Below are 23850 nucleotides of genomic sequence, written 5' to 3' on the forward strand. Positions count from 1 at the left end.
AAAAAGGAATCTATCTGGAGCTGATGGGAGTTTGGAGAATACCAGCTTGGGGAAGTCTGCAGAAGAAATGCTGAATTCCTTTTGAGATGCTAACACTCCATGTTTCCTTATTAGCCTCCACAGGGAGCTTTCATGGCAAAATAATGTCCAAAGCTGCTCTTATGAAAGGCAATTTTGTTTATTCATTATTAATCTGATATACCATCTTTCTTCCCAAAGGTGCCCAGGTCAGCAAATGGATTTACTGAGCAGAGAATATGCTCCATAGGAGTTACTTTATGTGCTGGAGGATGGCAGCTGGATTTCATGCTTTAGTTAAGTGCAATTAAAAAGCTGTACAGCTTTGTACATATGAGGTCCCTGGCTCAGTCCCCTTCATTGCAAAAATGGTCTTGGTTTGCAAGATAATAAATATACTTCCGTCCAAGGTTCAGTCATTACTACTCTACTTGGTCCTACTGTGGACCTAGTTCGGTAGTACTCTGGTCTGGTATTACTCTGTAGAAGGCACACCCACAACTCTGCAGTACAAACGAGAATGGTAAGCTACACTCCTTAGCTGTCTTTCCCCACCACCCAAGGGGTTTTTAATAGGATCGGTGCCAGATTTAGGGCGCCGTGGGCGGTTCACCGCACAAGGTGCCAAGCTGAGAGGACACAAAATTGCGAAGATCTACAATTGCAAAGATCCATTTGGGGGGCACCAAATTTTGGTCTAGCACAGGGCACCATATTGCAAAAGGTTACCAAAGTCCGCTCCTGATAGGATCTTAACAGGACAGTGGGTTGCAGAAAGATATTCTTAAGTTGCATGTGGCTAGCACATCGTATGCTTTTGAGGTCTTCTCTTTCACATCACATACACCAGGAACAGGGAACCTGTGGCCCTTCATATGTTGTTGGGGCTCCAACTTCCATCAGCCTCAACTAACATGGCCAATGACAAAGGACATCTAGAGGGCCACAGATTTCCCATCCCCCAACTTTGCTCTCGTCACGCATAGAAATGACTATACAGGCCAATGAGTCTCCCAGTTCTTTTTTTTAAAAAACAAAACAAAAAAGCTGTCTTTAGTTTAGATGTTTGGGGTGGGGAAAAGATTCCTTTATAACACAGTGGGGGAATTCAGGGTATAAGGATGATCACTAACCCAGGGCAATTCAGCAACTGCACTGCTGAATAAGGTTTTAGAACTTGGTTTCCCAGATCTACAGCCAACACTACCACAGGACCACACTGAAACCAGCTGGCCTCATTCCACCACCCATTCCTCTTTCCCTCCACTTCCTGCCTCCTTCCCAAAGAATCCCACGTTGAGCAAGAACCAAGAATTTGCAGTCAATAGAAAGGGTAACTTTATGAAAGTCTGCTTTGCTTGCATAAGTTATCAGAGGTAGGAGAAAGAGTTTTCTTGTTGCATAATTCAAAGGGTCTAGGTCAGGCATCCCCAAACTTCGGCCCTCCAGATGTTTTGGACTACAATTCCCATCTTCCCCAACCACTGGTCCTGTTAGCTAGGGATCATGGGTGTTGTAGGCCAAAACATCTGGAGGGCCACAGTTTGGGGATGCCTGGTCTAGGTGCTGAAACTTGCTGTTTTGGAAGGACATAAGCACAAAGCATTTATTCCCCACCCCCCAAGAAATCAAATTACCTTCATCGTAGTGCCGCCTGGCTTCTGTGCCTGGCTCAGCTCTGGGAACTCCCTGATACAGTCCTTCCCCAACAAAGTCAGTGTAGAACAGCATGAAGGTCATGAGGGCCATCCAGCTGCAGAGCTCGGCCACAAAAAGTTGCCGGATGACCTTGGGGATGCGGCAGCAGACTCCGTGCAGGCGTGGGGCTAAGGCGCAAAGGCTCCTGAAGGCCTGGACCAGGTGCCTGGTCCTCAGAAAGTTCTTTGGAAGCCAGCAAGAGCAGCAGGCCAGAGGCGGGGACTTGGAGGAATCCTTCATTGCAGGGCCTGCCAGCACTTCCACCTGAGCTACCACTTCCTCCGTGACAAAGGCAGTGGCCAAGACGCAGCTGAGGAAGATGATGGTGAGGAGGCTGAAGAGGCACTCCTCCTGCCTCCCCAGGTAAGGAGCCAGGAAGCTGCTGTCCCAGTCAATTGCCGGCAGCAGGTATCCAATGCAGCCTCCCAGGCTAACCATGAAGGAGTACATAGCGAAGGCCTGCCGGCAGTTGTCGGGCTCCTTGAAAAGATCGGAGAGAAGAGCCTCCAGAGGGGTGAAGCAGACTTGGCCACAGAAGTCAAGCAGGCCAATGCCCGTTATAAGGAAGGCAATCTCCAGGGAGCGGGTATCCAAGGCAATGAGGCTGGCCAGACGTTGTGCATGAGGGATGATCAGAAGGCTCAGTAAAACTCCCAGACACAGGACCCAGATGAAAGGCCGCCGGCGGCCATAGCTGCTATGCCATTGGTCGCTGGCGGAACCGATGAGTGGCACAAACACTAGGCCCAGAACTGGCCCAATCCCTGGAATTAAGGGGAGGAAAATAACATCATTTCATCAGGCGGAAGAAGTTGACAAGATAGTCACTCTATAGGCCAGGCATCCCCAAACTTGGCCCTCCAAATGTTTTGGGACTACATTTCCCATCATCCCTGGCCACTGGGCCTGTTAGCTAGGGATGATGGGAGTTGAAGTCCCCAAAACATCTGGAGGGCTGAGTTTGGGGGTGCCTGCTATAGGCCCATGAAATCACTCACATAATCTGGGGAGAGACTGGGTCAAACTTTGGCCTGGAAAAGCAGGGCTCCAACCCCCACTTAGCCATGAGGATCACTGGGTGACCCTGAGCCAGTCACTCTCAGTCAGTCTAAGCCACCTCACAGGGGGCTTTGTGGGGATAAAATGGAGAGGGCAAAACCCTGTACACCAGGCATCCCCAAACTGCAGCCCTCCAGATGTTTTGGCCTACAACTCCCATGATCCCTAGCTAACAGGACCAGTGGTCAAGGATGATGGGAATTGTAGTCCAAAACATCTGGAGGGCCGAAGTTTGGGGATGCCTCCTGTACACCACCTTGAGCCCTGCAGGGTCAGATGGTGGTTTGCTAGGGGAGCACCATCTCAAGATCCATCATGGTAAACCAATAACTATGGTTACTGTAACACAGGGGTCCCCAGACTACGGCCCGCGGGCCAGATGCGGCCCAATTGGCCTCCCAATCCGGCCCGCGATGACCCCCGCCGCCCGCTCTTGCGGCACGCTGCGCGGCGGCGCACTTCCAGATCTGAAAAAAATCGCCGAAAATCGTTTCTGCGCATGCGTATGGGCCTCTCCCTACCCAGAAGAGGTCATTTCCGGTGCACTTCCAGGTCAGGGGAGGTGCACTTCCGGGTCGGGGGAGGCACAAACAATTTTCAGTGATTTTTCCGGCCTGGAAGCGCGCCACCGTGCCAGTAAATGGGTGTGCGCATGCGCACTGGCACACACTCCCCCACCCTCTGGCCCACTGCGTGCACACTCTCCCACCCTCCGTGCGATCGGCGCAGCGGGCACCGGCCCAAAGGCGTGTAAGTCTGGGGACCCCTGCTGTAACATGTGAACATGGCCTTATTCTGCTTGGCTCATGGAGCGGGGGGGGGGGGGTAAGTACACCAAGAATCTCTGCCCTTGAACCCTTTGACCTTGTAGCCTCATCTTTTTGCACGTATCAGTCACATGTCACACTGTGGCGTACCAGGAAGACTTCCCCACCACCACCCTGCCCTTCATCCTAAAGCCCCAGGGCAGATTACAACATAAAAACATAGTATTAAAAAAACAAACCTGCAGGCTTCCAAGGAGAGGCTCACAGCCACTTTGCTGCTCCCTGATTTATTTATTTATTTTACTTTTGTACCACACTGGGGGTGTTATCGAAACCAGAATAAACCTTGGCCACTGTTCATAGTTAGTGGCTTACCATGACATGCAAACTAGGTCTCAAGTTTCACTAAGTGGGCATTCATTACCGTGTGCACCATATCTAGAGATTCCATTTCACTACAGATAAAGCCCCAGTTTCCAGCGCACAATTAAAACTGTCTTCTCTTCCTCCAGGAATTCAGACTCTTATAAGCCCTCATGTTTGGTACCCCAAATGAAATCACCATTCCCTGAAAACCCGTCTAGTTCTCTCTTAAACCTGCCTGGCAGGTCCTCTGGTGTTATCACCATATTGAGGCCCTCCCTGTACATACAACAACAATAATGGACATGTTGCATGCCTTATACATAGAGGGACTACTGTAGACGTCTTTTCCACCACACTGGATCTCACACAGAAAATGGCCATCTAACAATAACATCAATAATACCACCTACCCAGAACCATAGTCATGAACTTCTCCTCCACTCCCACTTCCAACAAGAGAGGTGGGACGTAAGTGATGCCGGCAGCCAGACAGACTTCCAGGCCAAAAGTCAGGGAGTTGACCAGTAATAGCTGGGCTTTGCGGTTCTGGAAGAGCCTGCTGACCCAGGCCCTCTGAGCCATGCCACTGTTGCACCGCAACATCAGAGAGTTGTGTGCACCTAACACTGTTCTCCTCAGGGTGATCCAGAGCAGGATTCCAGAGTCCTATGTTTTCTTTTGTGGCTCAGTAGCAAAAGGTCTGCAGCCATGTTATAGCCAGGAGTGGACAACTTCTGAAACATTGCCCGCTGGTCAAAATCAAGGGAGTTTGGGCTCAGGATGAGAAGATTAATAGCCTGGACATCTTTCAGTGCTTCACATTCTGTAGAAGGAAAGAGAGAGAGAGAAAAAAACTGAGCATAACATACACCAGTACAAAACCATATAGCAAACTCCTCCGCCAGATAGCCTACCCTCATTGCAACTCTTTCCCACCTTCAAAACATGTTTTAACAGCAGCTTCTTTGTTCCCAATAAAGAATACTCCACCTGGCTAAATCAGGGGTTGGGAATCTCTGGCTCACGGGCCTTCTCAGGCTTGGCACAGATCCCAATTTGGCCCACAAGGCTGTTTACCCACACACAGTGCCCACCTGTCCCACACCTGATGTCATACGTGACATCATCAGGAAAGGGGCAGGTGAAGATGCAGCTGCCAATGCGCAGTCAGGAAAGAGCCTTAAATTGTGCTCCCAATTGTAAATTGGAAAGGGAGACTTTCTCTCACCACCAGTCAGTCACCTGGCTGGCCAGCAGCACACTCAGTCCTAGCTGAGTTGCTCTCGCCACCAGGCACAGCAGAAAAACAGAGTTTGAAGTCAGCTCTTATCAGTTGATGGGTGCTCAGCTCAAGCTCCCTGGAATCAGCTGCACTACTAAGTTCCCCATGGGGAGCTCCATAGGCAGCTAATCTTTGAAGGGGTTTGCAAGGAGCTCTCCTTGGCATTTTGAAGTGCAAGGATCAGCTGATCTGCCATGCTTCAAAGCACTACAGGTCACTGGATGAATGGGCCACAAAATGAGAAATGCAGTCAAATATGAGCAAATATAGAAAACGATGCACATTTGGGCAAAAGAATCCTAACAAACCAAGAACGAGATCCACAGTTAGGGTGGAGAGCTCAGCGAAAATGTCAGCTCAGTTTTCAGTAGCTATGAAAAAAGGCTATGAAAAAGGCAAACTCCATGCTAGCAATCGTTACAAAATGGATCACTGCACTGCCAGTATTGTAAAGCCTTTTTACAACTCAATGGTGCGGCCACACACTGTGTACTGTGTACAGTTCCAGCCGTAACACCTCAAATAAACCATTTTAAAACTGTAAGAAGTGAAGAGAACAACAACTAGAATGGTGGGGGCTAAAACATCTCCTTTACATCGAAGTCTTTTTAGTTAAAAGGAAAAAATGTGAGTAAAAGCAGACACGACCGAGGTTTATAAAATTATGTACGTTGTGCAAAAAGTGGACAGAGAAGACTTTATCTCTCATCATACTTGGACCTGGAGGTCATCCAATGAAGCGAACTGGCAGGAAATTCAGAACTTAGAAGAGGAAGTATAAACACAGTGTATGATTTATCTACGGAATTCACTGCCCTGGGAATGTGGTGATGGCCACTAGTTTGGTTTTAAAAGAGGAAACATCTAGTTGGCCAATGTGGGAAATAGGATGCTGAATGATAGGTCTTTGGGCTGATCACGGAGAACTATTCTTATGTTTTAAACATGCATAAACATTAAACTCAGTAGGACAGGCTTCCAAGTAAATATGGACATGATGGCACTGCAAGGGCCCTTTCTGCACCTATTGGGGAGTAAGTCCCACTGAACTCACAGGCACTTACTCTTAAGGAAACACAGCTGCAGATGGTGCACCAAGCCAAACTCACCACCCTCTGGCAACAGCAACACAACCAGGGTTTTTTCCCCCCAGCCAGAGCTCAGTTCCGGCACCACGCAGGTGAGCTCTATTGCCATCATAAGAGAACAAAGGAGGCATCCATGTTGAGTTCCAGTACCTATTTTTCTAGAAAAATAGCACTGAATACAACCACCCAGAGAGACGCGGGTGGTGCTGTGGGTTAAACCACTGAGCCTAGGGCTTGCCGATCAGAAGGTCGGCAGTTCGAATCCCCGCGACGGGGTGAGATCCCGTTGCTCGGTCCCAGCTCCTGCCAACCTAGCAGTTTGAAAGCACGTCAAAGTGCAAGTAGATAAATAGGGACCGCTACAGTGGGAAGGTAAACGGCATTTCCGTGTGCTGCTCTGTTTCACCAGAAGCAGCTTTGTCATGCTGGCCACATGACCTGGAAGCTATATGCCGGCTCCCTCGGCCAATAATGCGAGATGAGCACCACAACCCCAGAGTCGGTCACGACTGGACCTAATGGTCAAGGGTCCCTTTACCTTTTTACAACCACCCAGAGATCAGGTAAGCACCACTGGCCCCTTAAGTCTAATATGGAAGAAACACATATAGGATTGAGCTTAGCAAGTTTACAACCTGCTGCATTTTCATTCATGAAGAATTAACTTGTTGCAGAGAGGGAAGATGCAAAGTGCCATTACTACATACCTGTACTATTGGAACAGCAGCGCTGCTTAAAGGGTAAAGGGATCCCTGACCATTAGGTCCACTCGTGACAGACTCTGGTATATGTTGGATATTGAGTGAAATGAGTGGGAGGGGAATGATCATTAAGAGCCATGAACAAGTAAATCATGTGGAAGCAAAGGAGGCAGACTTTTCTATTTAATTTTTGCTTTTGGCTGAAGGTGCTGCTAGCAAAACCAGGGGGGAAAGAACTGAGGCTTCCTCCTCCTCCTCCTTCCAAACGGGTTTCATAAAAACAAGGCAGAAGTGTATTTAAGGGGTTGACCAAGAACCTGAGCCTCAAGTCTTTTGTGATGGGCGCTGGATCCTTCACACACACACACACACACACACACTTTTTTAAAAAAAAAAATCTTTTCTTTGCTTACAGAATGGCTTTGGGCCTAAACCCGGATAAACATATATAAATTAGCATATACAACTTTTATGCAAAGTTGATTGCATAGACCTGTGCCCACCCCAGTCCTTTGAGGAACTAGCAGTGACACCCACTGTCCCTAGGACATCCTCCAGTGCTGCTCGCATTCAAATTCAAAGCTTCCTCCTGAGCCCTTCCCAGCAAAGAAAAGACACCTAGACCTTCTTATTGGTTGTCAGAATGGGGGCATGTAGCTGGACAAAACAGATGCTGTTTTGTTCCATATCCTCCAATAAAACCAACCCACTAGACTCTGATTGTAGTTAATATACTGATTAATCTGATGCTCAAATTACTGCCACTGAGCTATTTATTTGCCTTTCAAACATTTCCCCCCTCTACCAAGCTACTGCTCAGTCATGTATATAATAAGAGAGCAAAGAAGCATGCAGACAAATAAGCATACAGTTCTTTTGATAGAGAACTTTAACCCTAACCGTCATGTGCCTGAAACACAATCCACCTTTGCTAAGAAACAGGTTAAGAGAAACACCAAAATGCAACAGTAGGTGGCGCTACTGTCTCTAAGACATGCCTTACCTGTTGCTATAAAACTGGAAGTTTAATATTCCATCATAATGAATCCCTTTAACGTGCAGTTTATCCTTAAACCACTGTGTTTGTCTTTGCTGGAGCTCTGAGGCTATTACCCACAATATGTAGGCTGCAAAGCAGTTTTCCCTTAATAAGGGGACTAAGAACAAGCAAACGTTCCACAATGAGCAAGTTTAGTCTTCTGTTACAGCCCAAAATCCAGTGTGCATCACATGCACTCAAATGCATCCCCCCCCCCAAAAAAAAAAACCTGGGGCAAACATATCCTACCAGTTCCTGAACTAGCATGTAAAGATCATGGACATTTACAGTTTTTATGCTTCTATGTCAAAATCCACTGGAGTTAGGGAGATGTGGAAGGAATACAGCTCAGTGGTAGGACATCTGCTTTGCATGCAGAAGGTCTCAAGTTCAATCCTTGGTATCTCCAGGTGGGCCTGGGAGAAATCCCTGCCCCAAATCCTGGAGAGCTGCTGCCAGTCAGTGTGGACAGTATGGAGCGAGACGAACCATTAGTCTGACTTATTATATGGCAGACTGGAAATAAGAATTATATAGCCTTCTAAAAGGGTATGCTAAAAAGTGGGGTTTCTTCTGAGGTCACTTAACCACAACGTCTGAATAAGATGCTTCTGGTGCCCACAGATACTCCCTTTTCTTTAGAGGAATACAGTATCCTTCCAAATTTAAGGGTTGTTCTTCCTTTGTGGACTCTCTGGGTCGTTTAATAAAAGGGATAGAAATCTTAAGTGAGAAACACCCTTAAAAACAGGCAGGAAGAGGCCCTCTCAAGACAGCTTGGAGGTGGTCCCATTTCCTAGAACGGGACACACAATGATACAGAGCCCATGTGACTTAGGAAGCATCCCCCTCTTGAGCAGACCACGGACATCTGAATGGGTTTGCTCAGGAGAATTCAACCAATGGCGAGTTCCCAGCATGTGTTATCATCATGAAACCTGCCCATGTCGAATTTTATTAATTGACTTATTTAAAGTATTTTAAAAGCCTTTCAGGAGAACTATCCTCACAGGCTCATCAGAGTGATGTTCAGTTTAAAAGTCAAATGATACACTTCTAAAACAGGTATAGGCAAACTTGGCCCTCCATATGTTTTGGGACTACAATTCCCATCATCCCTGACCACTGGTCCTGTTAGCTAGGGATCGTGGGAGTTGTAGTCCCAAAATATCTGGAGGGCCTAGTTGCCCTATGCCTGTTCTAAAACAAAATTTATAAGGGGGACCAAGATACCGTACACCACAAACATTCGGAGTCTGGGAAGCAGTTAATGGAAAAAGTGCCTGAAGTTTTCAAGTGTTAAAATATGAAGAGTTCTGCCTTTACTGAGCCGGCGGCACCTCTCATTCGCTAGGTGTTATCCCTGCAGACTCTCCAGAGACATTGCCACATCAAGACTTACCTATCTCAGCTGGGGAAGTGATGACAGGCCTGTCACTGAGTTACGTTCTCCAACAGCCAACCAAGGCAAACGGCTACATGATGCATCCAGGTAATCCGCAAGGCCCACGCCTCTCTAACTTCTTCTGAGGTCATCGTATATTCAGAGGAACAGCCCAGAAGAAGCCAACTCCTATTAGTTAGTTAACTGCCTGGAATTTATGTGGCTTTGGAGAAAGCCTGTGTTTACAACTGTATCCCAGGCACACCAACCTTTCCCCGGAGAAGCAATTATGGCCCTTAAAGGCTTTGCTCGGAGTTGAGAAGTTCATGGGGCTGTCATCTTCATTCTGCACATAACCGGTGCAGACATTTTCATGCCTGACATCCTTCCCTTCTCCAAACAATTCATTCACCTCTCACCCATCTTCATGGTTTTTAATGAGACTACAGAAGAGCACATTTCCTTTGTACGCTTAGGGGGAAAACCACGACCAAGGTAGACAGAGAAGATGTACAAGCCACGTAGAGCAAAACAGGGGGGAAGTTACCGCACGGCACTTTGAGGATGGAAGCCAACTGAAGATCCGTCATGTCCTAAAGGGAGATGCTGTAGACTCCCAATGGGGTTTTCTTCTTCCTTGAATATGGAAACCCATCTTTACTGTTAACTAATTGCGGAGAAGTGTGCATGCACACGAAAGCTCACACCAATGACAAACTTAGTTGGTCTCTAAGGTGCTGCTGGAAGGAATTTTTTTATTTTCTTTTGACTACGTCAGACCAACATGGCTACCTACCTGTAACTAATTGTGGAGGGGAGAGGGTTGGAATGTGGGCACATATCATCAGGCAGATGGGAGGAAGTTCCCCCAGCTTTCAAAGCTGGAAAGGATAAAACTATTTACACCCCAAAGTCGTGTTTCTTGCAGGATCACAGACTTATAGAGTTGGATGAGACCAAAGGGATCATCTAGCCCAACCCCCTGGAATGCAGGAATCTTTCACCTAATGTGGGGCTCAAACCCATGGCCCTGAGATTAAGAGTCTCATGCTCTACCAACCATTTCCTAATAATTCTGAGCAGTGACCCACTTGGCAAGGGTCAGTTCTTCACATCTGCAAGATTTACTCAGTCGGCAAATGAACCCACCCATCCACATACCCCCCTCCATACATATAAAGGGCACCTTTTTGCTAATTACATTGTTGATTAGGATGGTTAGATGGAGCACTGGTATGAGATTACTTCGCACACACAGTCACAAGCGCTTTGAATTCATCAATCCTATATGATTCAACCGAAGATGAAAGCACGGACTGTGATGAAGGATGTGTTGAGAACTTTTGATCTTACGCATTAACTAAGTCCTGTTAAGTTCTCTTAGCAAGATCCCCAGATGACAGGGATGGTTAGAGGACACACATTTGAGATACTGATTCATATAGTACTTATTGGGGAAACTGTGGTTAAGCCTGAACTAGATAATCTTCTAGGTCTCTCCGGTTTCTGCAGTTCCCTCATCAAGATCAGTAGCATTGCCAGTTCAAGATAGCTCAGTCGGTAGAGCATGTGACTCTTAATCTCAGGGCCATGGGTCCGAGCCCCACATTGGGCAAAAGATTCCTGCATTGCAGAGGGTTGGACTAGAATATGACAAGTCTATTATTCTGCTTTGCTTCAATACTAAACACCAGACAAGTCAAAACCTAGGATCCTGATGTTCTCTCTCACATGCAAGCCTAAATTCATACCCTTTAGCCTGGATTTATTGGCACACACTGAAAGCAAGGATGTGTTAACAGGCAGAAACCGAGAGAAATTCCTGGCTACCACATAATTCCTTTCCCCTACTATAGTAGTTTATGGGGTGGAGGGAATGTGTCCCCAGTAGAATTTCCTGCTGCAATATTTCAATAATTATATGTCACACAACCGTCAAGCTTTGGATGTGAAATTCTGCTTCTCTCAAAACATTTGTCTCTCCCTTCGCAGAGGAGGAGTGGGGAGGGAGATCAGAAGAATTAACAGGATGAAACAGGAAAACACAGCACACAGTTAAGAAAGCAACAGGATCATGCTATTCCAGCCTCCAAAAACTTCTGAAAAACTACCACTTATCTCTAACACGAAGAACAAACTCACCCGATTCTCTTCTGAGGCTGCGGGGCAACAGGTGAGTTCCCAGCACATTGGTTTCATCGCTTCAGACAAAGCTTCTTCAACAAAGTGAGCCTGACCCAGACACAGAGAGTGCACCACTCTAAGAGGCAGTGCATTAGTTTGCAGAAAGGAGGAGGAGTTAACCTATACTCAGCACACCTATCCTATTTGGTTTGGGAGCCCTCCCTGCCTTTTTTTTCCCCCTCCTGTTGCCATCACCAAAGAATCCACATTGCAAACTACTGTATATTGCAGGCATAAAAAGGCAATAGATCAGGATCTACTGGTATATTTGCAGTAGATCAGCAAGGGTTTCCAGATCAACAATGGTTTGACAATAGCACCAACAAAATGGCTTTTTAAAAACAGCATTAGTACTGCAAACCAATTCCTAAACTCTGGAATGTGCTCCAAGAAACCCTGAGCTAAATGTCTGTTGCTCCTGCCTTTTTGCTAGGCAGATCTTGGGGTTCTAGTAAAAAAAAACAAAGCTGAAGTCTGCCAAACCCTGTTTTACAGAGAGAGTGCCAGATGCAACATTGGTGTTCCACTTACAATGTGCCATGTGCTTCTCTTTCTGGAAATATCACTGTGCCACGGAGCAGAGTAGAGAATCTTCTTTGAAAGCCTCTCAGTGCTAATGACAACATTGCCGCTTTCCCTGTCGGGAGGGCTCCTCAGTCTTTTGCACTAGCATTACAGACAGTAATCCAACAGGTGAATGAAATCCCTGCATTTCATGGAAAGCAGTGCTTCATTCTGCTGAATTTCTCACACAGATGTTAAAAAGGCACTAGAGCCCTACCTGGGATGGGATTGTAGGGGCCCCAGAAGTGGAAAGCCCGCCTTGACAGCACAGGTTGCTGTGAGCGCTGTCTTCAGAACAGAAGAGTTGGTACTGAAGTGGGATGCAAGATCAACTGCAGAGAACCAGCATGGAATAAAAACTATGCCCCACTTATGCACTCCATGAGCCGCTCACCCAATACGATGTCACTGTGCACTCACTGACTCAAAGCCCCTATACAGGAACTGGTCTGCTTATCCCTGTTTTCATCCAAGTTTCATAGAAGCCAAGAGATCTGGCTGCTACGCCAAGTTAAGGCTTTGGTCTGGGACTGTTTGAATTAGGACCAAACTAGAAGCCACCAACACGAGTCTGACCAAACTGCGGGAGGCAGTGGAAGACAGGAGTGCCTGGCATGCTCTGGTCCATGGGGTCACGAAGAGTCGGACGCGACTAAACGACTAAACAACAAAAGAAAGGAAGAACTATCCAAGGGAGAACCAATGTTGACTGTTGTGCTGCTCCTAATACAACTGTGGCTTATTTTTTGAAAAGCTCCTTTTTACTGCAGTTTCAGGTGCAAACTTAGCAATGGAGAACAAGCAGCATGACCTGGGCATTGCCCCCAATCATTAAATGAATGGGGTGGAGCTGTCCCGGGTTATTTCTCAGTTGTATGGAAAAACTGTGGCGGAAGGAGGGAAACTGTTATGATAATTTGATACTCTGCATTTGGCAGGTGCCGGTTTGGCTACAAATAACAGTCCCTGCGGAGAACAAGCATATATTATAAACCACTGATCTCCACCACAACAGGTTTGCCAGCAGACCGGATCTGTAGGCACACAGTCAAATGAGATGCTATATAGGGGGAGAGTCCCAGCCACAGAGCTACGTTTAGAGCCCACCATGCTTTTTAAAAAAACAGTGGTCCCGTCACTGTAATGAAGCTGTCCTGTTCACACCTTTGCTGGCCACATGCCCGCCTACCCCTCTCCAGAAACTCTGCGTCAAAGACATTCTGCCAAATTCTACACCAAAGTTCAGTCCAGCATGTGCACATCTGCTTATTTTTAAAGACACTTGGCTGACGGATTTGGGTACTTCGACAGTGTGGAAGCCTGGGAGGACACATGGACGGAGACTGCAAAGGGATTGGAAGTCATGAAGGGCAAAAAGGTCTGCATGTAAGGCATAGAAACAGACATCCCTAAATACCCGGGAAGGACTGTATCCCGTAAGCAGAGGACATGCAAAAGTTCCCAAATTCAATCTGCTGCATCTCCTTATCTGAAGCCTTGAAGAGCCACTGCCAAGCAATGCACAATCGACAATGCTGAGATAAATGGACCACTAGTCTGGCTTGGTATATGTTCCTATTTGGAGAGGCAGTGTGGTGTAGTGGTTAGTGTGTTGGACGACAACCAGGAAGACCTGTAGCTGAATCCCAACCCAACTGGAAAGGGTTGTGGCAAGCTGCCACTCAGTAAATGACTTGTATTCACCCACGGACTGTAAGCATTCCTGGCAAAGAGTGTATCGCGATATTCTGTACATGTATACTAACAGGAGTGCCTGCCGTGCTATGGTCCACGGGGTCACGAAGAGTCGGACACGACTAAACGACTAAACAATACTAACTAGTTCAGCTTACTAAATAGATGCTAAATTTAATGGTACAATGGAAACTAACCTCCACACTCAAACTTTCTCTAAGTAAATAGATGCAATTTGTCCCAGTGTGTTTAATCCCCTCCAAAATTTCCATTAAAAAAACAAAACACCACGGTCAGATGTTATCTTGCTACTTTAAATGCATATTCTGTTAAGCTGTGAATTATGAATACATCCGTAAACCATCTGCTCTTTGCATTTTTCTTATGCAACATGCAGTTTTATTAATAAAAAATAAGCAACTGCCTTCCATGAATGCTGTACAGTATAGTCACTGGTGTCTAAACAGATCAGGCGGAGAGCTGAGACGGGTCTGCTTTCTCCCTCCCATGAGAGAAAAGAGTATACACAATACAGTATACACAAGCCCTACCTGATGAAAAATGAACTGCATTTCCCCCCCCCCCAAGAAACAACAGAACAACTCATTAGAACTTCCTCACCTGGAAACCAGGTAAGTAGGCTGGGCCTCAACTTGATTTAAAGGGGGAAAGCTAGACAAAGGGAAGGTTTAAAAGCACAGCTTGGGAGGACAGCACAGCTCTGATAATGGCCAGGCAATCAAACAAGCCTGGATGTTTAGCATTCCTGCAGTTTCAGGACAACTCTCCTCCTATTTTGCTCTGCAAAGTCCTGGGAAACAGCTCTTTTTCTTCATGGATGTGCAAACTGGACAACAGTGACAGAGCAAAAAAGATAGTGAGGATTCTACAGCAGCTGCCAAGCCCAGATAAAACACTTCCCCATTTAGATAGATACACACACACACACACACACTTTCCAGCTTCCAGTCACAAGTGGTTTTTTAGAAAATGTTCTTGGGCAGGGACAAAATCATTCAAAATTCAGAAAATCCTTCCAAGAGGAGTTACTCTCACTGAAAAAGAATAGGATTTAACACTGTGCTAGTATCCAACTGTATTGTAACATCAAATATGCACTTAATTGAGTTTCAGCATCTGTTGAGAACTGGAACTTTTAAAAGTATTTGCATGCTGCTTTTTCACTTTGCAGTCGAAGAGTGGCTCACAATAAAAGGTGGCTCACCATAAAAGGATTCATGAACCATCACTCTATATCTGAAGTTCAGAGGTCAATGTGGATTCATGAACCTTCACTCTATATCTGAAGTTCAGAGGTCAATGTGGATCATCATGTACCCCAAATGGCACCATCTACACACAAGAAAGTATTCAGAAAAATACCGTATATGGGGGGGGGAGAGGAATGAAGGAATGACACACCTAAAACAGTCCAATGTATACAAAGCATGCTCAGTGATCAAAGAACGCTGGGTGACTGCTGGGTGGTGTAATGGTTAGAGTGTTGGACTAGCACCTGAAAGAGCAGGGTTCAAATCCCCACTCATAAGTTCCCTGCCTCCCGCTGGCTGCTGCCATGCTACTGGGAGCTAAGTCATGGTTTGGCTTACTAATGTGCATGAACACAGGCAGGCTCATGGTTTGTCTCCCCCCAAATAAATCATGAATTGTAAACTAAGAACAAGCTTTGGCTACAGTTCATGGTTTGTTTGGAGTGAAACAATCTACGAGCTCAAGTTCTCTCAGTAACAGGGGAGCAGCAGAAGAGGGGCAAAGCAGCGGCATTTTTTTTATTGTGCACCAGCACATTTGCTCATTCATGCTAAGCCACAGTTTGGCTTAGCATTGTGTGCTAATCAGGCCTAAGTGCCCAAGTTCTAAAGCAATTAATCTTAACTATGCTTACCTAGAGATGCTAAAGGTTGAACCCGGGGCCTTCGCATGAAAAGCAGACGCTCTACCATTGAGGTACAACCCCTTCCCCTAAGTTGTCTTCTTTCAGCTAACCATAATTATGAGGTAACCACAGTCATAATTCAGACATAACATTTACCTCCATTCAAGGAGCACAGCTCACTATGGCTTGTTTCCGGTCATGATAAACCGTGGTTTTATCATTAATCCAAACAAGCTGCCTGTTAGCAATACGTCTATGAAGACTGTACTCCACAACTGGGCAATATCTGAACCAATATTAATGGAGTAAAGGCAGGGCATCAGTGCAAATTTCGAAGCATATATCCCAGCGCAAAGTACAGCAATTTCCTCAGGGCAGCTGTGTTAAATTAAATTCTGGCATCTCTTTCGGGTACTGTATTTTTATGAGTACGAAATTGGACCAAATTTGGTTTTCAAAATTAAAATAAAACACTGCGGGACATAAACGTGTGAAATTGTGTGACTTGGCAACTATGCATTGTTTTCTTTTTTTAGAAAGATAGATTTTAAAAACGTGAGCCATGATCCAAATCTGCCCTCCCCACATGGAAAGCAGGAGGGAGGGCACAAGGCCCATACCTGTGAAGGGCAGAAAACTGGAGCCAATGGGGTGGCAGGTGATGGGCCAAAAGCCTTGCACTGCAGCAAATCCTCTCCTCCTCCCCACCTCTGTTCTGCTCATACTCTCCAATGCTCACACAGGTTCCCTCAGCTACTGATCTACTACTAGTGCAGTGTTTGCCAACCTTCCAAATGTTTTGCACTGCAACTCCCATCATCAGCCTCAGCCAGCTGGCTCGGGGCTGATGGGAGTTGTAGTCCAAAACATCTGGAGGGTACCAGGTTGGCAAAGGGTGAAGTAGGGGCATTATGCTGTGACTGGTTTCTTTTAAAAATAGTTAATTATAGTTAATGGAATAATTTACCCCAAAAAAAGAAAAAGAGAGGGAAGGGTGGTTTAGTATAATCTTAACAGAGGCATTCTTTCTTCTCTCTCTCTTCACGGACACATTCACACCTCTTCTAACACGGTGGCTGCCACAATTCATGCATTCATCATGTAAAAACATGCTCCTTTCCCATTCAAAAGTTCACCGTTATATATAGATTTAAAAGCCAACCAGAACACATGTAATTAATTGACTAGTACGCCTTTATTTGGGTAACAGTCCAATAAGCTTATACATATGCTGGACATCAATCATGAATGGAGGGGGGCAGTTGTTATATGGTCAGTCCCTTTCCTTTCCACTCTCTGGCCTGGAATTCAACCCAGCCTTGTCCCTGATCTCTAGCCCAGACTGTTGCTCTTGACTAGAATATGGCTCGCGTGCAGAGCAATTTGTTTGCATTTAAGGCCAATGTACCGGAAAATCTGGAACCAACTGGCTGAATATGAAATACACCATGGTGTAATTCTGGCTATCTTGTATGTTGGAATGGAAAGCTCACCTCACAACCACCCCTCAACCCTTCCCTCCCTCCCCCCCCCCACTTCCTAAAATGTGTTCTGTAGCAGGGAAGAGATGGAAGCACAGTTGTAATTTATTTTATTTCATCTCCCTGAATTAGCTCCAGGTTTCCGGTGAGCTGAGGCCTCGATTACATTACTGGCCCTATACCAGGGAGCAAGGCTAATGACATGCTGCTGGAAATCCCTTATTATCCAAAACGGAAGGCAGAAGCATATAGAAGCTTCCCTGGGTACAAATGCAAAGAACCAAGAAATCTCGCAATCTGGAAATGTAGAGTCTCCTAAGATTTATGAATCAGCATTCGGCTGCCAAATGGAGGCATTTATCAGTTCTTCCGTGAGAATTTAACTTGAGGTTCTGCACATATGACATGTGGGCCTTAAAATGTGCAGGGGTCATTGTTTCACAGTGTGCTTTTTCACAAAGCAGTTTGCAAGTGTACACACCTTTGCACAATAACATCTTCTAAAGTGGCAGCTCCTATCCGTGTATATAGGTGGGGATGTGTATACAGTGTACAGTATACAGTCACAGGTTAATGTGATGCCTCCTATTCTGCCTTTATTCATGGACAAGTTAAACATGGCGATGGGGAATGGCATAGCCCAGTGGTTTTCAACCAGTGTGCTATGGCACACTGGGGTGCCTTGAAGGATGACTGGGGTGCCGTGGGAAACACTGGCCTCTGTCCCTCTTTCCTTCCCTCCCTTCCTGTGATGCCCTCTCACATCTCTATCTTCCCAAAGGCTTGCACAGCTGTTTGTTGCAGCAGCCCTAGCTACAAGCTCCCCAGGCGAATTGTGCCTCTAGGGTTGGCCAGGGGGTGCTGGTTACTAGAAGCTGTGGCGGCCGTGGGGTCAGCAAGCAAGCAGGCGAGGGAGCCCGGCCAGCCGGTCTGCCAGCCCTTGCTGTTGGAAATGGACGGGCGAATCTCAGGCCCTTGTGGGGCAGTGTGAGGAGGTATATCTCTTTGGGACAGGGGCGGCAGCAGCAGCTGCCCAGAGGACTCCCAAGGACAGGGGAGAGGTGTTCCACAAGGGAGGGTGTTCGAAAGAGGGTGAGAGGCTGCCAGCTCTGCAGGCAAGGGGTGACATAACTGGGCTCCTGAGCCCCACAGGAGTGCCGCAGAAAGAATGTAGTTGGTCAAGGGAGCTGTGGACTCAAAAAGGCTGAAAACCCCTGGCATGGCCTGTTCTAATAGGAGATGATCTGAAAGTGCTCTCTGTGTACCCGTCTGCAGCAAGCACTTGAGAAGTACATTCTTGGCACAAAGTGGGTTATCCTGTTCCAGGAGAATGAGCTTTAGATTGAGATTTTAGAGTGGCAAATAGTGTGAGAAGAGGGATGCTATGGGGATGGTATCATGTGTATAGCAACCCCAAAAGACACCTGCATTCAGCTCTGAGCACACATTTGCACACCATGTATACAAACTCTAAGGCTGCAATTTTCCCCACACTTAACTAGGAAACAAATGCATTTGACACAGTGGGTCTTTCCTCTGTGTAAACATAAACCGTATTGTACAGTATATCTTAACATCTTTGCCAAAAGACAACCAACAACAACACCCACCTGTCAGTTGTTTTGACTTTCCAAAATAAAAAATGGCCATTTATAGCACCAAGATTCCATTTTGATTTTCAGCAACCTACGTTCACCAGAAAGGAGGTGGGGAGTGCCAGTAACAGCCATTTGAAAACTATTTCTGTTTCAAAACAAGAGTTATAAATAAAATTGAATGATTAAAAGTAAGGCAAGCATTGGATGGAACATTTTGAAGCTGCCCAAACAGGAGTGAATGAGGATTTATGAGTGGGGGCACTGAAAAAAAGGGGGGGGGAGATCTGGCTACCACCTCATTTTTCCACAGCATACCTCATCAAAAGCATTAAAGATGACCACAGCAGGAGGAGATAAAACAGGTCAGTGACGGTAAATAAACAAGACCCTCCAGAAAATCAGAGGCAAAAAATAACAGATTATGGTACCAGTAAGGGTTTGCATGGCAGCCTGCCTTTTCTGAAACTTAGGCTTCTTTCGTAAAATGTACTAGAAGCTATGCCACAGAACAGGGTCATGTCTCAAAAGTAGCCACAAAACGTGGGGACTTAGTGGGCAGAGTGTGCATGGCACAGATTCAGAGCCCTAACATCCACAAAGCTCACTGGGTGGCCTTGAAGTCTCCATTTCTCAGCCTAACCTGTGGGGATAAAATAAAATCACCTCATACACACGCCAAATTAAACTCTGCAGAAAAAGTGCAGGACGCAAGGGTGATGAGAACAGTGATGTAATGGTAGCAGGGACAGGGAGGGACACCGTTCCACCACGTATTTTACATCAGGGACAATGATGTCATCTCCTGGGGGGGATATTTGTCACTTCTCTGCATGCCAAATAAATAAGCTTTTCTCAGAAAGAAACCCACCAAATAAACTACGCTGCGAAAGAGATGGCCCATGTTAGCATGCATGGCTAAGGGTTAAACCACTGGTTTTATTTATTTTTTAAAACCCTCCAAAGTCCCTTTACTATGAATTAATGACCAACCAAAATGCCACAAAGCTTTCAGCTCCACCAAAACTCTTCATCAGGGAGAATGTTAAGCAAAGCAGGAGTGAGTGTGTGCTTTAGGCATAAAGTCCGCATTGGCTATCCATTCATTTTTACTGTATAGTCTTAATCCCCGTTAGCACTATACATTTAAAGCAATAGCATACCACATTAAAGAGTCACGACCCCCCCGCAAAGGATCCTGGGAACTGTAGTTTGTGAAGGGTGCTGACCCATTCCCTGGGACTGATTGCTCTGCTACTCCAGGAACTGTAACTTTGTGCAGGAAACAGGGATCTCCTAACAAGTCAGCGCCCGTAACGTTTGGTCAAATGAGCAGCCAGAGTTTCCAGACACACTGGCATTAAGACAGGCGTGGGCCCCACCCTCGGCCTATGCCCATAGCTCCAACATCTTGTCTGCTTCCCCCCTCCTGCTTCTCCAAGTTATTATTAAAAAGAAGAATAAAAATGTAAATCTAACCAAGTGGGGAAAACATAAAGCAGCCCCAAACAGGTGCCCCCCCTTTAACCTCTAGGCCATGGTAGTGGGCAGGGATTAAAGCCCTGCACCACATGACCAGAGTCCTTGTATTTATATGTCAGTGTGTAAAACCCACCCTGCTGAGCAGCCTTTTCTCTGCCTGAGGCTAGGGCTTCTGCTGAGCGTCTAGTCCAAGAGACACACAAAAGGGATTAGCCAAGAGCCTCTCAGCCCTGCAGAGTAATCCATCAAATTATCCCCTTGTTGGCGTGGCTGTCCTGTTCAGAGGGGAGAGCGGCCGGGATTGCGGGAGGGGAGGGGCGGCGGCCTCCAAAGGCTTTTGAAGAAGCTGAAATTACACTTGAGCCTGAAACAGTCCACCCAGCTGCTTCCAGCCCAAGAACCACAATGGGATGGTTGTAAACAGAACCCTGAGAGACGGGAGGGAAGCAGCGAGGGAGACAGGCAGGGAGAAAGAGAGGACAGGCAGACACTGTTGGAAAGGGCAATGGCCTCCCCCCGCCAAGTGTCAAAATCCAACAGGTGGCTTCGCTCCCCTCCCTCAGCCCCTTTCTGTATCCAGTAACAGAAAACAGCAGCGCTGAAAAGGAGCTGACAATATATCTTGACCCCCTCCCCACCCCTTCTTCATTTAGGGGGAAAGGGCCCACATTTCAAGGAGTTGGGTCATGTATTATGCAGCAATGCCCAAAGGCGCTTTTCCTCCCTTCTAAGCAGTGCCAAGTTCAGGGCCTCTGCATCTTCCTGGAAAGTCCCAGCCTGGACCAGTTATCACCGGGACACCCCAATCCATCCCTTGCTTAACTGCAACCTGTATTTAAGTGACACAAACTTGTCAAGAGAGAACTCTCAGTGTGCCCCCCAAAGTGCCATTGGGGGAGCTTCGCCCACAAATTCCCCACACAATGCTGGAAGATTATTTCGTTTTGTGCAAGAGGCTTTCGTTTTTCCTAAAACACCAATAAACGAGCAGCATCTAAGCAGGCCCGGCTCTAGGTGTAGTCCTGGTGGCGCAGGGCGCCAGGGCGCTAGGCTGGCGGGGGCGCGCGCTGCGCAGCAAAGCCGTGCGGAAGCCATGCTGCGCGCTGCAAGGACGGGGGCGTGATCTCCGCGCCTCAGTGCCAGGGCGCCCGACCTGCTTGAGACGGCCCTGCATCTAAGTTTGCACCAAATACTTCCAGTTTCCAAGATAAGGATCAAGAAGTTGTCCAGGGAAGCAGAGCTGGTGCATGCAAGCTCTATTCGTTTCAAGAGGAATTCGAGGAGGAGAGGTCTTCTGTCGTTCCGCTCCGTGCCCACTGTGAAGATGTTTGCTTTCAAGTCTAGATTGTTTCAACCCACTTTAAAAAATCTTGGCCCAATTGCAAGATCAAAGCGCTTCAAAGGGTATTGTCATAAATTTGTATCCTGAGAGGTTACTTGAGAAAGTGGGGAGGGAAAATGACATCTCCTTTACTCCAACTTCCTACCAAATGTACAGATCAGTGACACACCAGACTCATGGCCAGCGGACAACTGATACATGTGGTCTGCACTGCAGATGGGTGAATTTGCAGGGGCAATTTTTGGGGCTCCATTGGGCCTTGGGCTGTCACAGCTATTATTATTTGTTATTTTTATTTAGGTGTTAGAAGGCGCCTATTCCCCTCATAGAGCTACGCTGCAGAGCTCCCTGGGGAGAACAACTGACTGTTAAACCACCCTGGGGGGGAATAAGGGTCTCCTAACTCTCAGAACCCTTAACAAACCACAGCTCCCAGAATTCTTTTTTTTCTTTGGGGGGGGGAGCCATGACTGCTTAACATGGTATAGTAAAATAGTAGTAAAATGTATACAGTAGTGTGAATGTGGCCTACATTTTCATTCCTCCTTTCCTCCAAGGAGCACCAGACTTGGGCCACCCTAATTACAGGGCTGGCCCAAGATATTTTGGCATCTGAGGCAAACCACAAAATGGTACCACTCCCAGCCCACCAGGGAAGAAGGGGACGAGTGAAATCTACTTACCAGATGGTTGAAGTAGGAATCAAAGGCCATTGCAGGGGGGAAGGGACCTGCTCTGAATCACGCCAGGTGGGTGCAGACCCCAAACGACCCCAGAGGGCAAGCCCTGGCATTGAGAGGAGACCAGCAGCACCTCCGATTCTCCAAGAGCCCACCGTAGAAGTGGCATGGGGGGCGGGCTGCCAAGGAGGTGGCAGATCTGGCCCTCCAAAGAGCACACTGCGTCCATCGCTGTGGTGGGCAATGCATTCCTTGGAGGCTGAATCTTCTGCCTCCGTGGATCTTGCCACCTGATGTAGTTGCCTCACCTTGCTTTATGAATGGGCTGCCCTTGCCTAATTCTCATCACAATCCAGTAAGGCAGGCTTAATGGAGAGCATGAGATTCTCAAGGTCAGCCTAGGACCTTTTATTGGTTTAATGGGGGGTCTTCTCAATGCTATAAGCCTCCACACTTGTTAGTAATACACAACTTACTGAAAAGAAGCTTTCCAAAACCCTCTCCACCCTTCCCTGCCCCCTTCAGCCCCTGGCTCCATACACACTTGCTAGAAAGTTAGAGGGTACAATTCCAAGTCACCAAGGTCATAGATAAAAAGAGGTCAGCTTCAGTGCCTGATCTCACACTCAGGCTAACCAGAAATTGGAGGGCACATGATCTGAAGAATTTCAGGCTCTGCCCCCCCACCCCCACCCCCCAGCCCTAGACAGAGACAGAGACTTTCTCAGCTTAACATCACTCCATGGTGTCAAGAATCTGGAAAATGCAATAGGCTTCAGGAAGGTCAGGCTGAAGACAGCGGCATTGCAAACCCTTGTGACCATGCGTGGTCACGCTGTCAAGGCAATTATTGACATGTTCTCTTCTGCTGCCAGCCAGCGGCATGCAAGCCTTTGAGGCAGATGTACAGTGGGGAACGCCTATTGATGCAAGCAACACTTTGCTCTGAAGAGGTTTCAAGCAGAAAATGCAGGAAATTACTCCTCTAGCTGAGGATTTCTCTTCCCAAGCCACACCTCTACAACCCCACATATGTAAGGAACATAGGAAGTTGCCTCATACCAGTCCATCTACCTCAATATTGCCTATGCTGGCAGGTCATGGTTCTCCAGGCTTTCAGGCAGGGGTCTCTCCCAGCCCTACCTGAAGATGTTGGGGGTTGAACATGGGACCTTCATCCAAACAGTTGGCTGTAGGCCCCATTTTGTATGACTTCTTTGGTAATCCTGTGAGCCTGCCTTGGTGAAGAAAGGGAGAAAACTGTCTTTCAGAATCTAGTTACTAGTATGAAAATATTACAGGGAATTAGTCCATTTTAATGCTTGTTCAGCTTAAGTTACCTTCTGAGCCAGTCGGGGTTTTATTATTTCATGCAAGCAAGGAAGGACAAGGGGAGGGAGGAGAAACGTTTCAATAGCAATTAGAAAAAGGAACTGAAATGTGAACTTATCTAAAGCAGAAATCTAAAACCCCACGTTACGGAGTTTATGTTCCTTGGAATTATAAAATGCCAACCCAGCATTTGCAT

General features: G+C 46.8%; 1 protein-coding gene across 10 annotated transcripts in view; it reads right to left on the reverse strand.

Annotated features, from left to right (window-relative positions):
- Positions 1-23850, reverse strand: part of SLC45A3 (solute carrier family 45 member 3) — an 80809-nt gene that overhangs the window by 12145 nt on the left and 44814 nt on the right. For 7 of the 10 annotated variants that reach the window (XM_060277115.1, XM_060277112.1, XM_060277113.1 and 4 more), the window contains 2 exons: positions 4319-4731; positions 1656-2480 (listed from right to left, as the gene is read on the reverse strand). In XM_060277115.1, the coding sequence (XP_060133098.1) occupies positions 1656-2480; positions 4319-4511 (1018 nt within the window). In that variant the 5' untranslated portion in view covers positions 4512-4731. Of the gene's footprint in view, positions 1-1655; positions 2481-4318; positions 4732-9420; positions 17256-23850 lie in introns of those variants that run through there. The other 3 variants (XM_060277114.1, XM_035121745.2, XM_035121742.2) reach the window with 3 other exon arrangements.

This window comes from Zootoca vivipara, chromosome 7 (genome assembly GCF_963506605.1).
Source record: "Zootoca vivipara chromosome 7, rZooViv1.1, whole genome shotgun sequence".
Taxonomy (NCBI): domain Eukaryota; kingdom Metazoa; phylum Chordata; class Lepidosauria; order Squamata; family Lacertidae; genus Zootoca; species Zootoca vivipara.